The following is a 15,026-nucleotide window of genomic DNA, read 5'->3' as shown; positions in this document are numbered from 1 at the left end:
TTCAGGGCGTGTATTTTTCGGGGGCTAATGTTCCTGGCGAAGGATATTCTAGAGGCGGGGCGGGGGCAAGTTTTAGGGAGCCGAATTTATGGCACAGGGTAAGCAGCATGTCCACATTATCGCCGGCTCAACTCTCCAAAAATTGTAGTAGCCTGATGAAATGAGTTACAGCAAACAGCATCCGATTGGGTCATGGGTGATTTCAAAAGAAGCGCTCTTAATTAATTTTAAGATCAATTGCAGATTTTTTGGTTTGTTGCAGGCCGCACAATTACTAAAAAAAGGTTTCGATTTGTGGATGTGAACAATCGAATACGCCGTGTCCGCTGCAAACACCGTCGATCCCTCCATAAAATGACCGAATTGTATAAGAGGTAAAACCGTGGTTTGGGGGATCTTTTTCGCTTTGGTGTTGTAACCGAAGCGTAGAAAGCTTTTGGAAATTTTTCACTGCACTCGCGCAATTTTTTTTTAGATTTTATCACCGCTTCGTTAACGTTAAATGCAAGCATTTATTCCGTTAATTATATAAGGGGGGTATTTACTTTGCATGTTTTGCTTTTGATTTCCCGGAGCTGCCTCTCATTAATTCATGCTTTGCTGTTTCGGAAGAGAATTCACGGTTTTGCTGTTTGCCGTAATTCTGCTTTTAGATTTTTTACCAGTGACCGCTGCCATATACCTGTGAGATCCGTGGAGTTGGCCGTCTTCTCCAGGTGATCACCCGAGGATTCCGAGACCGTTTCGCAAACCGCTACTACCGCCTACCTTGACCAGGGGCAAGGCCGCATCCTTTAGTGGCGTTCGAGTACGTGAAAAGCGTTTTTTTTGTTTTCAGGTTACTTTTATATTATATTATATTGCGGCACGACAAATTTGACAACTGTTTGCGTCCGTTTTAATTATTTTAGCTCGATTTGCTACATTAGCCGATAAAAAATCCGTTTGTTTCATAACGAACAATTATAGAAGCATAACTTCCGTAAATCTCACTGCGATATTCTGCGCACCAAAAGCTGTATACCCCAAAAATGCCATCGGGTTTACCAAGAAAAAGTAAGCAACTTGTTTATAATCTTATTCTTTATTTTGAACGAGAAAGAAATAATGGGGGTCCACTTATAACAGTCGCTGCAGTAAGAGAGGTGAAATTACGTTTGTATTTTAGCACATCTTACGTTTCAATCCCTTTTGCAAGTTTTAAAAGAAGAAGAAGACGTATTAATAGGTCCAAAAGTTCCTTAAGAAAAGTTGTTGCAAATATTGGTCTCCGCTATCAAAAAGGTAATCCAAGAAAAGGTTCAATAGAGTTACCCAATTTAGCACTGACAAGAGTCAATTTTTTATATGCGATTAAAATATGTACATCATGGTAAAACGAGAGTGCAAAAATCGCAAGAAGAATTAAACCCGAGGGTCACAGCTAACATACTGGTATTGATGAGAAGAATATCATCTTACTATCTAATTTTATGTGGTTTTACGTGCCGAAAGCCTCAATAAAGTACCTTTTTTCTTTTCGTCTTTTTTGTTTACTATACGATACTGTTATTATTATTGTTATAGCTTTGTGTGTATGGAGCAATAAATAAACAAATAAAGATCTTTAATTTTTGCTTCAAAAACAAATGTTCCAGATTACCATAGGGAAATAAACAAGGGCAGTTTTCTGAAGTGGTTTGGGGACAATTTCCTACCAAATTTAGAAAAACCATCGCTAACTAGATTATGGACAATGTTAGTTATCACTACAGTAACTTACTAGAAAACTTCCTTCCTGGACTATAGCACAACTACAGGCATGGCTACAGCACAAAAATGTTGAGTCTCCAAATGGATTGGTGGAGTTGTTACAAGGTTTGTTTCCTATTCCATGCAGCATGGTTTATTAGTAGTAATAGTTTCGAGACTAAAAATGTGTTATTTCAGAAACAAACCTTCAAAACGGTATAGTACTGATGAGATGGCGTTAGAAAATGGACATGCCGTACTACGGAATTTGCAAACAACATTAAGATTTGAAGTCAACAAAATGGCTGGTCAAAGGCGCCTGCGGTGTTTTAAAATTCATGGGAAGATCCGAAAGGAAAAAGGGTTAGGCGAAAGTTTATCGCCATTGCAACGTTCAACAACCAGTTGGAATGATGCGAGTTGATGTTTTGGAAAAATATGACGTTCCTAGAATCTTGGGGTTCGTGACTTTTATTGTTACACAAATTAAAACGTTTTTTGAATTTTCTTTTGCGTTCGTTGTTTTTGTTAATTTAGTTCATGTGAGCTATCTCAGGGTTTTTGTCCCGAAGAAGGTTTCCGTGACATTGCCTGGTTGTGTGCGTAATATATATTTTATATGTTCTTTTCTAGCGTACAAAATTATGAGTCTTTACTCGTTTTTACTCTGCTCGTGAGCATGGGGTAAGTCAAGATTGCAGTTGCTTCTCGACTTCTACTGCCAAGTACTACGGGCATTGTTATTGCGAAAAAACAATTAATATGGTTTATTAAATGTGCTTTACGTCCAAATAATAATGTCCACTTTGTTAGTAAAAGATCGCGACATAGACAGCCTGTTACCTGTTAACTCGTTATTGCTCAAAGAAATGCCAAAATATTTAATTCAAACTTATAATTAATTTTTTAATTACATTAAATATTATACAACTGAAAACTTACCTGCGACATTACTGCGCGTTCCCAGCACCGAAGAAGGTCTCGGTTTCGGCCGTTCCTCTTCTAAAATAACCTCCGTTTGCGATTGATATATGTTAAATAGCGACGCCAGACATTGCAAACGCACCTTCCCTTCGTAGAAGGTGTTGGCGTCGATTTCCAGTTCGAACCTCGCGACGGTGATTTTAGGCATACGTTGACTTTCGCTAGCGTTCGGATCGGGGAGATACATCACCGAGGTTGCATTCACCTATAAATAAAAGAAAACCGAAAAAAAGGAAAGAAAAGAAGATGAATGTTTTCAATTTGCTATTACACAAACTACCAACCACACGGGTTGAATAACAACATGAAATGTTACTATGGTGGTGACAATAATGAAGTCACGTAAGCTACGTGTCCTGCCTCTGACATTCTGAGTATGGCAGTTCAAAGATCTGATGATAGAAATTAGGTTCACGATTTCAATCAAAAGTACGCATTCTGAATTTTCGAAATGTACAAATTAATTCTAGTAAGAGAAGGACTAATGTAATTACAATTCAAATTCGAAATTCGTATTACACATGGAGCTACAATATCATTTCATTACCTACCTTTCGCTCATTAAATAAGAAATATACGTACGCCACGCGTAGCTGGAAGGGCCCACATAATTTATTAAATCACGTGATCCTGACAGACTAATTGCTCACCTAATATACGCGTTTAATTGATGGAACTACCTACTTCAAATTAATCATACAAAATCTGTCACGCTTCCACTAATTGTTTTACAGATTTTTATTTCGCTCTTGAAGTGTAAATTTTCCGCATATATCTCAATCGTTTTTGCGCCGGATTTGTGAGGGATTTCGAACACCCTCTTACAATTCAATAAGTGGTACTTTTACTTTTAACCGCTGTTTTTGAAGTTTACACAATTCGATGACTTTACACGTGTTGCGTAAATTGAATTGGGCAATTTAATGATTTTTTTAGAAAGAACCCAAAGTAATCGTAATTGCAGTCAACCCTTAACCAGTGTAGCATTAAGAGATTACTTTATAAGTATGATAATCGATTTCCGCTTGAATAATTCACTGTATATCTTCCAGATCATAGGATATAGGCCGTCGTTATTAACAATGAGATCAATGTAATTCTAACGTAATCCGCTCGGGGATATCAAGCAACCCTTACGAAAGAAAGCTGTGTTTTCTATAGAAATCATATTTATCAAAGATGCATGGACCAGTAATTATAAACGTATCGGAATTTATTTTATTTAAACTTAAACGCCAAATGTAACCGATATAGTTCACGTACTAACCCCAAAAGCAATTCGTTTCGCTGATATCGACAGTAAAGCAATCGAGACCGGATTAATAACTGATCCAAAATACAGACAATTTTCCAGAAAAAGTTGCGTTTTCGGTTGTATTTTCCATGATGGCGCTCTTATGGTACGCAAAAAAAATCTCGCACTTTGGAGGATAAAAATTTGGATTTATTAGTACAAAAGTGGCCTTTATTTTCTTAATCACCTTTGTTATCTCGTGTATTATGTACGACCACCGACTAAAATAATGATAATCGGAAGCTTACTGCCACTTAGGCAACCAACCATAGACTATATAAATGGCAACGTTGAAATGTAAGTCTTCAATCTCGTTTTTCTCTCCATTAAAATAAAAACTTGTTTTAAGGTTATTTTCCAATATCTTTTTTTGAACAAATACTCTAAGTTTTGGTGATCCAGTTTTGTTACACATTGACAAAAAAGGAGTAAAAAAATAAAACTTAAAGTTTTAAATACTACCTGTGTTGTTTTAATGGCTATTCAATCATAAAATAGTATATTAAGATACAAGTGTATAATCAAGTCTTTAAAGCACGCGCAACGAGTTTAAGGGCACGACGCAAAGCGGAGGGCCTTTAACGTTGCAAGTGCTTTAAAGACCAATTATACACGTGTATCTTATAGTATTTTTTATTATACCTGCAGTATAATTTAAAAATAGGACATACAATGAAATCATATTGACGTTATACTCGAATACATGTCGAATTAAGTGGGCTGGGTGTTCGTAATTTCACGATTGCCATGGAAATGTCACTTGACGTTTGCTTATAAAAATCATCGTCTTTGTGAATTAAACTATTTCCGTTGAAAAAGATAATACCGTCCATTAAATCGATTGTTGTAAAATCTAAACAAACGTTGGTAGGTGTAAAATCCAACTCCAGTAAAGCCTATTATAAAGAATATGAAAAGTTGTTTCCATGGATGGAATAGGAAGTTACTTACGAATAAAGTCTTAAATGCATCGATAATGCTGGCATATATGAAGGAAATGTCAAAGGTATTTAAATCTTCTATATTTTGGTGCATTCATTCAAAACTTCCAAGGAATGTTGCGATTAAAAAGTGGAACAGATTTGGAAGCATACCCTAAATTACGCGCGTTTGTAAAAGCTTCAACCAAAGGATAGGTACAAGCCAAAGAAATGTTCTGCATTTACAGAAAGCGACTTAGGAAGATTTTTTATTTCGCCCAGATGACAGTTTCAAAAGTCATACTTGAAGTATCGTTACTTAGCAACTTTAAAGCACGTGTGTTTTAAAGGCCTTTTTTTCACTACTAGCGTCTGATGACATGATTATTAACCTTTTTTCCACTTGTAAAGTAGGCTTTCTCGGCATTTGTTCAAAGTGGTTAATAATTTTTTATTATTAACTAGTAGTCAATAATGAGAACTGTCATGCTGTCACTTTTAGAAAACACAACCCGAAATTTCGCTCAATGAACGTTTAGACAAGTTCTCTAAAACGAATAATTGCCACCATTCGCAATTTCCAGAGAAATTACATACCTAAAATTATCACATTTTGAAAAAATTCGAACGAAATTACTCTTTGAAAAATCTCAATGACAGAACAAAATACGGCCTGTTTGACTTGTACTTCCACCTACTTGATTGACATGTTAAATTAAGAAACAAACAATTCTGTCCAACCGTTAACTCTCTTATCAATATAATATGTTAATTTAGAGGATTTCAAGTGCTAGTAGTGAAAAAAAATAGTATATATACCACGGTAGAGAAGTCTATTATTGCCTTCGCACCTTACACCCCTCGGCGCAAGCGCCTCGAGATGTAATCTTGGTGCTCAGGCAATAATAGTGGACTTCTCTACCTTGATATATAATGTACTATTTTCGCACGCATTTGAATGTTTAAAACGGAGATTGTGATTCAGGTATAATAAAAAAGCGTATGTTTTATTTGAAAAGAAAATTAGGTTGTTTCCAGCCAAACCGAAAGTGAAGAAATTGTAATTATTGTTAATGAATCCTTTTCATAACAAGTAACTGATGAAGAGGTAATTTATACTCCCTCGGCATTTAAAATGATATTTCCTTTTAATGGATGAACCATAATATGAACACACTGCTTATATCTACGAGTAATAAGTAATTGACAACGTATTTATTATCATTTCCATATTAGATTGTGTCAACCAATACGCAAAATTAAATTTGTCCAGAATATAATACATAAAGTCAGTATTCGGTACGGCCGTAAGTCGGCGACCAATAAGGAAATGAGAAGGAGTTAGTACTTGTAAGTAAACATTCTATTTCAACAATTACTGTTAAATACTCTTCATATGTAAGTAGGTAATGCATCGCCTAAAATACGTTTTAGATGAAATTTAGTTGATTTTACGCCTGCTTCTGCTAGGCCGTTGAAATGTGGTGATGAAGCTGGGGAAAAATGCCATTTAATCCCTTCATAAATTAAAGACTTTTTAACTTGATCGGCATTTTTGTTAAGAAATTCAAACATAGTTTTTAAGTCATTATTTGCTCCTATAAAATTACTACCATTGTCACTGAATATGTTATGTGGTTTTCCTCTTCTAGATGCAAATCCTCTAAACGCAGCTAAAAATGCGTTAGTAGAGAGATCAGACGACAATAATTCGAGATGACAGACCTTAGTAGAAAAACAATATACAAATATATGCTTTCGTTATTTTGCATCCTCGTCCTTGTCTATCTTTTAATTTAATTGGACCGCAATAATCAACCGCACAATAGGTAAATGGTGGTGACGGAGTGACTCTAAACTTTGGCAACTGTGCCATTATAGGAGCAAAAGAATTTGCTGCGTGTCTACGACAAATCACGCAATTTTTTATTACTGTTTTTGCAGTTATACGCGCAGACAATGGCCGAAATCTTTCTCTTATAATAGCAATGAGAGAATTAGGGCCGCAATGTAAATTCTTTATGTGTTCATATTTAAACAAAAGTTTAGTAAAGTAATGTGATCGGGGGGGATTAATTGGATGGTTTTTCTCATATGCAAGTAAAGCTTTACTGAATCGACCTGTAAGTTTTATCATCAAGCCATCATTATCGAGAAAAGGCATTAATGAATTTAATTTACTACGCTTAGGACATTCCCGACAAAAGGGCTTGGTACTGATTAGGAAACCCTTGTTAAATTACCTTTACGATTTTATTAAGTGCATTATTGCGTTCAATTAATGAAATATGTCCAGTATTAATTTTAGAAGAATTCCCACTGTTATTGATAAATCTTAAAACCCAACACATTACTGATACTAGTTTATTAAAATTCGAAAATTTTGAAATTAAATTACTTATTTGGTTTTGAAATTGCACTAATGTTAATATTATAGGTTTTGGAGTTTTTAACTCAGGTAGGTCAATATTATTATCATTGCATTCTGAAAAATACTCCGTGGTACTACATAACCTTTCTGGGGCAAACCACCATAAACTATTAGATATTATTTCCTGTGGATATAAACCACGAGATATTAAATCCGCAGGATTATGGTTTGTTGATACATACTTCCACGAATATAAATTAGTTAACTCCAATATTTGGTAAATACGATTCGCAACAAATGTTTTTAATACGTTAAGTGGAGTACTTATCCATCTTAGAACAACAGTAGAATCGGTCCATAAAATGCAATTATCAAATTGAATTCGAGACGATTTGAGTACTTTATTTACTAACTCCGAAAGTAATACTGCACCACAAAGCTCAAGTTTGGGTATTGTTAATTCTTTAACTGGGGCAACTCTGGACTTTGCTGCAAGTAAATGAAATTGCACATTTCCAAATTTGTCTGCTGATCTTATATAACAACAACCGCCGTATGCTAAACGACTAGCATCGCCAAAACCATGCATCTCATTTATAATTGAATTCGGTAACCGTGTACAGCGTGGTACTTTCAGATTATTTAATATTTGTAAAATCTCGTTGAATTCTTTCCATTGAATCTATAATTCATGTGGTATGGTAAGGGTTCATCCCAAGATAATTTAAATTGCCACAAATTTCGCATAAAAATTTTTGTTTTATACCTACCTATTACGGGTGCAATTAGTCCTAATGGCTCAAAGAGTTGGGCGATGTATGATAATACATTTCTTTTAGTCAGTGTATTTGGAATTAGGGCTGTATCAATTTTAAATCATAGTTGATCTTAATGTAACCAAGGTAATTCAAGAGTTTTTAATAAGTTAGAAGAAACTATCTGAAACTGTTAGATGCTCAATATTTTTAAATAACGAATTATTAATACTTTGAATTATTTCGGAGCTATTAGATGCCCACTTACGTAACGGCATTTTTGCAGATTGTAATATGTTATAAATGTCCTTTGATGTTTGAATTAATTCTTAAGCAGAATCACATCTGGTTAATAAATCATCTACGTAGAAATCTTGAAGTATTAGCTATGGAAGCTTTCGGAAAAATTGCTTGTGACTCTAATCGAAGTTGCTAAAAAAGGTGCACTTGCTGTTCCATAAGTAATTGTATTTAGTTTATAAGTTTTAATATTATCTTTTGGATCTTCTCTCCAGAAAACTAATTGAAATTGCCTATCTTTATCATCAACAATTATCTGCCTGTACATTTTTTCTATGTCTGCACTTACAACGAATAAATTCTGGCGAAATTGAATCAAAATTGAAAATAGATCTGATTGAATAGTTGGTCCAACCATTTGTAAATCATTTAGTGACTTACCGGATGAAGTAAATATTTCCGTAAGCCTTTTTTTTTCAGCCGAAAAAAAAAATTGACTCAAATCGGCCGAAAAAAAAAATTTCTTATAGAATGTGGTCTGTAGAATCCATAATTTCAAACAGTTCCAAGATTGGGCTACTAGTTCAAAAGTTACAGCCCTTTGAATTTTCTTACGAAATTGGTTTCTAGTCTATAACTTTTGATTGAGACGTCTAATCGAAAAAGTACGAATTGTTTTGGATTCTACGCACCAAAATTAATACGAAAAAGTGTTTTCCCGAGAAATTTTGGTGTAGTCGATTTTTGATAAAAAAAGAAGGTTGTTACACTGCCTTTTTTTTTGGCCGGAAGAAAAAATTGTCTCAGATCGGCCGGAAAAAAAATTTCCTTATAGAATGTGGCCTGTAGAATCTATAATTTCAAACAGTTCCAAGATTGGGCTACTAGATCAAAAGTTACAGCCCTTTGAATTTTCTTTCGAAATTGGATTCTAGTCTATAACTTTTGATTGAGAAGTCTGATCGAAAAAGTACGAATTGTTTTGGATTCTACGCACCAAAATTAATAAGAAAAAGTATATTATATAGCAAGGGACTAAAGTGCACGATTTAATCCCGAGAGTGGAGATTATTGCCCGAGCGTTAGCGAGGGCAATAACCACTTGAGGGATTAGATCGCACTTTAGTCCTGTGGTATATACGCAATTTTTTGCCCTCCCGGATAATGTAACTAAAAACTTAGGTAGATTCCAACAATTCAATTCAACGGAACCTAAAGGAATTGACCTTTTAAAAAAAGCATTAGTAAGCTTGGTTAGGTAACCAAGGTAATAGGTGTAAATAAAACGCACCATTTTGCATTTCGTGATTTAAGGAAGCAAGAAACATGACTGAGAATGAATGTAAGGAACCTCTTGGCATAAAGATGGCAGCTGCACGAGCGGTCGAGAGCCTTTTACCCACGAAAGTCGAAAAATTTATATAACAAGCGGTACGAAGAATTTAAAAAATGGTGTGCAAGTAAAACTGTACAAGAATACACTGAAAATTAAACGTACTCGCTAATTTTGAAGAGAAACAGCAAGGGTTTTCTCACCTTCTTCGCTGTGGTCCTTGTACTCAATGCTCAAGGCCACAATATTGATCAAGAAAAACATCGACATTAGTAGGTTTCCAAAACTAATTGCGTTTATCAAACGTCAAAATGACGGATATAAACCGAAGAAATCCAAATTGCTTACGAGAGAAGAAATGGACAGGTTTTTAAAAGAGGCTCCAAATGATAAATATCTATTGTCCAAGGTAAATTGTTAATATTCTACTAACAACGTTGAGTAATTTTGTAATCTTTTCAGACAGAAGTAATCTTAACATTGTGGAATTGTGCAGAAAATATATGTCACTTAGGAAGCCGAACACGAATCATGACCGATTCTTTGTTTATTATAAAGATAATGAGTGCACTGTCCAACCGATTGGAAAAAATACGAGTACGTTTAATGCAAATAGTAGCACCAGCACAAAAGTTGCCATTAAAGAAGAGGAAATGGTGAACATGTTGCTCCAATTATTAATCTACATAATTGTGAAAATTATGTTATAAACGTTAATATAACTAAATAAATATTGACAAGACTTGTCAAATTCGCTTCATTTTTTGGTTGTTATGGGAACACTTTTTATCCCTTGGGATTAAAAGATCAACTTTAGTCCCTATTCCCAGAGACTAAAGTAGCAAGTTTAATCTCGGGAGGGCAAAAAATGTTTTCCCGGTTAAAGGTTATACTATGTTAGTCCAGTCAACCTGTGTTTTTAGTGGGAAAAAAATAGTATAAAGCTAATGTTTTCACCATCGACTACTACCATTTAGACAAGTGTTTAAAAAAGTCCCCACCCCTACCCCCCTTGCTTCCCTCCCTGTGCCCCCCTAAACATGAAAAGTGTAAGGGTTTCTTAAATCGCGTCTCTCTCGATTACTAAACAACATATCGGATTGCAATTTGTTTTATTCTCTTTGCTATAACATTGTCTACAAATAAGGTTGACTTTCGTCGTAACTTTTACCGTTTGTTGGTAATGACTATGAAAAGGTAAAAAGTATATTTTTCGGCACGTAATTTTACTTTTTGTCGCACTTTTCACGCCGACATTTTATCAAAAAATGCCTACAAAAGTTGTAGCTCCCATTATTACCTTTAAAATTATATGACATAGTACGTACTTTGTTGAAGAGCCTGCGAGATTCAGCCGGTGTAATGCAGAATGCGTACCCAGTCGTGGCGGGCTTCGTCGAGGTGGGCCCGGCGGCGCGGCATTGCAATGCTAATATTGTTGTATAGTGAGTGTTTTTTTTTAACTTTAAGGTACACTATTGCATTTTCTCTAAACAAAACCTAAATTCCACCCTTTTTAAATTTGTGTCAAATATTAATAAGTCCTTGTATAAGTACAGCTAAAAAACGTATTTTAAATAGTTTTTTGTTTGAAAATGCATGTAATATTTCGTTTATGTTGAAGAAAATAATTGCGGTATCTTAATTTTTTTTATTAAAAAATAAATTGATGTTGACCATTTCCGATTTGTTCTCGTTGATTTTGCCTTTGCCGAATAAAGAAGACGTGGTATCACATTCTGTGATAGCATAAAAAAAATAATATCACATCCTTCATATCACCAATCTCTTCACGGGTCTTGCCGATGTCATAGGTTGATGGTATGCCAGAGGGTTTGTGGAAGAAGAGTTGTACATTTTGGCACTGTGGTAGCCCTAAGAATAGAACGAAAAGATCGGAATCCTGTCCGACAACAACTGTAGGCCTCACACTTTGAATCTGGGAGTCGGGAGACACTATTGCTCTTCCAAAATCAACGCATACAAGTTGCTAAGTTCATCAAATGACAGTTTTATGAAAAACAGGCAGACAAAAATATTCTCAAAGAGGTAGGAGAGGTTTTTTTCTTGAAAAAAATATGGATGCACAAGGTCTGCATGTCTGATATTCAATGTAACTTAAAGCTGTTGCAAAAATGTCATTAAAATCCAAATTTAACATCGCATCCCTCCCTCCAACATCTGGTGCTGCTGAACAACACGCTTATCGTCTATCGAGCATACTATCAGATTCAAAACTGGATCCTGCAACTGCAAAAAGGCTTGCAAAAGTAATGGCAGCTGCTTTAAAGCATCACTTGTTGCACAGAAATGTGTGGGAGCTGTGGCGGATCATGCAGTAATGTAACTTTGGTTGAAGTCAAGGAAAATGAAGAACTTGTCCTGGAAGTTTAGGAAATCGGAAATGGTCAACATCAATTTATTTTTTAATGTGAATAATCTGAAAATATTTTTTACTTCAAATTAAGATACCGCAATTAGTTTGTTCTAAAATAACATAAAAAAAATATTACATGCATTTTTAAACAATAGTTATTTACATAAAAGTCAGGTAAATGATACATTACTGTCGAGTACTTTAATTTCCGAGTCAGGTAATGTCATTTTACTGACGAGGTTTGTATGAAATTTTACCCGAAATCGTATTTTAATATCAAATTTCAATTTTTATATAGAACTTTTGATTAATGTCAGTCTCAGTGATGACAGGAGTCTTTATAGACATTTGGAAATGTCACAAATGCGGCCGGTAATTGGTAAAGTGACGGTGCGGCCGGTAAAGTGACAGGTGCGGCCAGTAAAGTGACAAACGGCAGGAAACGTAGTCTGCTCTGCCTCTGTCATGGAAACTAAAATTTCCTGACAGAAAGTAAGCATGAAAATGAAGGTTTCAGGACGATTTTGGGTAATAGAAAACTATTTAAAATACGATTTTTAGCTGTATACAAGGACTTATTAATATTTGACACAAATTGAAAAAGGGTGGAATTTAGGTTTTGTTTAGAGAAAATGCAATAGTGTACCTTAAAGTTAAAAAAAACACTCACTATACAACAATATTAGCATTGTAACGCCGCGCCGCCGGGCCCACCTCGACGAAGCCCGCCACGACTGGGTACGCATTCTGCATTACACCGGCTGAATCTCGCAGGCTCTTCAACAAAGTACGTACTATGTCATATCATTTTAAAGGTAATAATGGGAGCTACAACTTTTGTAGGCAACATTTTTTGATAAAATGTCGGCGTGAAAATTTCTGCGACAAAAAGTAAAATTACGTGCCGAAAAATATACCACTTTTTACCTTTTCATAGTCATTACCAACAAACGGTAAAAGTTACGACGAAAGTCAATTGAAACTTATTTGTAGACAATGTTATAGCAAAGAGAATAAAACAAATTGCAATCCGATATGTCGTTTAGTAATCGAGAGAGACGCGATTTAAGAAACCCTTACACTTTTCATGTTTAGGGGGGCACAGGGAGGGAAGCAAGGGGGGTAGGGGTGGGGACTTTTGGCTAAACACTTGTCTAAATGGTAGTAGTCGATGGGGAAAAAATTAGCTTTATACTATTTTTTTCCTTCAACGGGTGTTTTACGACACAGGTTGACTGGACTATGTGTGCGTTTACAATGATCGTATACGTAAATATTATCATAAACCGTATATTACAAGTCGTACATAACTTTGAAACATTTTCGTATCGTTTCCGTAAATTACGTACTTCGCTGTTTACAATAATTGTACGCAACTTAGATAACATATTACAAGTAGATATGATATTTGACCGTACATAACTTTGAAACATTTTCATACTGCTTTGCGTTTACAATGATATACGTAAATATTTCATTAACTCGTACATATCCGTATCGTTTCCGTAAATTTACTTCGCTGTTTACAATAAACCAAAGATCATATTACAAGTAGTATGATATTTGACCGTACATAACTTTGAAACATTTTCAACCTTTGCGACTATGCGCAAGACTTACATATACGTACGTAAAAATTACGTTCATTGTAAACACCTTCGTATGTTTCTATACAGTTCAACTTTGCGTTTTATGTATTTCTTACGTATACGTTCATTGTAAACGCACACTTAAAGTTGCAAATAACGAACGTTTTTATTTACAGAATGTACTAATTTTCTGATCGCTTCAGATGATTCTGTTTTGCAGTATGGTAACTTCAATAATGATTTTATGTGATTATCTATAATTACTTCTTCTTTATTAAATCGTTTTGGGAGAAGTTCCCATGCCACAGTATAGTTATCATCGGAAAGCGTGATACTCTGAATGATTCTTAAGGCTTTATCTGATAATGTTGATTTTAAATATTGAAATTTCTGCACATTAGAAAGATTTGAGTTACTATGTATCTATAATTGCTGAAAAACGGTCACGACGAAAAGGTTTTGTTTTGTTGTTGTCAATTGTTTACAATTAGTGAACCCTAAAACAACCTTTTTCAACAATTCTGCCGATAATTCTTGCAAATCGACGAAGTGTGGAATTTTTTTTCAAAATTTGAAGAATTTTCTTAATTAACAAATTGAATAATTCCCGAAATATAACAAGAAATGTAACTCCATAACAGGCGAATGGAAAGCTCTCGGAAATAAGTCCAAATCCGATGAATCAGCTTTTGCCTTCGAGACAACCAAAAATGTTTTTGTATATCGGGAGTTAGGAGTGAAATATGAAAAAATGGTGTACCAATTCTTGCGACACCAATAGTTCTTTGGGGAGTTGTTTCATGTAGTTTTTTTGATGTTCAGCTTTTATGTGGTAAAATGAAATTAATTACCGAAAAAAAAAAGCGCGTGTACTGAAGAGTTAAAAACATAATAGCATGATATTAAGATTATTATAGTATCATAGTGTTGTGGTACATTCAGGTATTATTCACAAGATGAAAAACAACCGATTTATTTTTAAAAAAAAGAAAAAACGTGCTGATTCGGCACGTCTGTACTTTTTGCATTAATATAAAATTGTATTGGGGATCGGGATCTTTAATTTAAATTCCCCATAAAATCCGATACTTTGTAGTCCATTATAGGAAACCGAATGTAAGGAATTACATCGGTCTTTTATTCAGTGCACGCGATCCTTATTTATGGAGATATTTTACACTATATATACGAAATCTCCATTTGCAGGTTTACTCTCATTTCGCGCTCCGCCGTCTTATAATAAAGCGCCTGTTGAATACATGAAACTTAAATTTTCATTTGTAAACGTGCATAAATCAAAGCGGGGGTTGTATACTACAATTATCACAATAAAATAAGAAAGCGGGCCGATTTTTGTTCGGACCGTTGATGAAGCTTGTTGAAATTAACTTAATCGATCGAGAGTTCGTTACGGCCTCCTTTCGTAATTAAC

The 15,026-nt window shown here is 34.8% G+C and overlaps 1 protein-coding gene and 2 long non-coding RNA genes across 4 annotated transcripts in view; 2 read left to right on the top strand and 1 right to left on the bottom strand.

Annotated features, from left to right (window-relative positions):
• LOC116159757 overlaps positions 1 to 15,026 on the bottom strand; it is a 66,814-nt gene that overhangs the window by 2,615 nt on the left and 49,173 nt on the right. For both annotated transcript variants that reach the window (XM_031472831.1, XM_031472832.1), the window contains exon 5: positions 2,674 to 2,920. In XM_031472831.1, coding sequence (XP_031328691.1) covers positions 2,674 to 2,920 — 247 coding nt within the window. The remainder of the gene's footprint in view (positions 1 to 2,673; positions 2,921 to 15,026) is intronic.
• LOC116159759 lies at positions 167 to 2,184 on the top strand. Its single transcript, XR_004143047.1, has 3 exons — positions 167 to 374; positions 654 to 1,857; positions 1,930 to 2,184. It is a non-coding gene; the product is annotated as an uncharacterized LOC116159759 (long non-coding RNA).
• LOC116159758 lies at positions 9,332 to 10,481 on the top strand. The gene is made up of 3 exons (XR_004143046.1): positions 9,332 to 9,562; positions 9,610 to 10,037; positions 10,091 to 10,481. It is a non-coding gene; the product is annotated as an uncharacterized LOC116159758 (long non-coding RNA).

This window comes from Photinus pyralis, unplaced genomic scaffold (assembly GCF_008802855.1).
Source record: "Photinus pyralis isolate 1611_PpyrPB1 unplaced genomic scaffold, Ppyr1.3 Ppyr1.4_LG1, whole genome shotgun sequence".
In the NCBI taxonomy this organism is placed as follows: domain Eukaryota; kingdom Metazoa; phylum Arthropoda; class Insecta; order Coleoptera; family Lampyridae; genus Photinus; species Photinus pyralis.
This window is presented reverse-complemented; position numbering and strand designations above follow the sequence as displayed.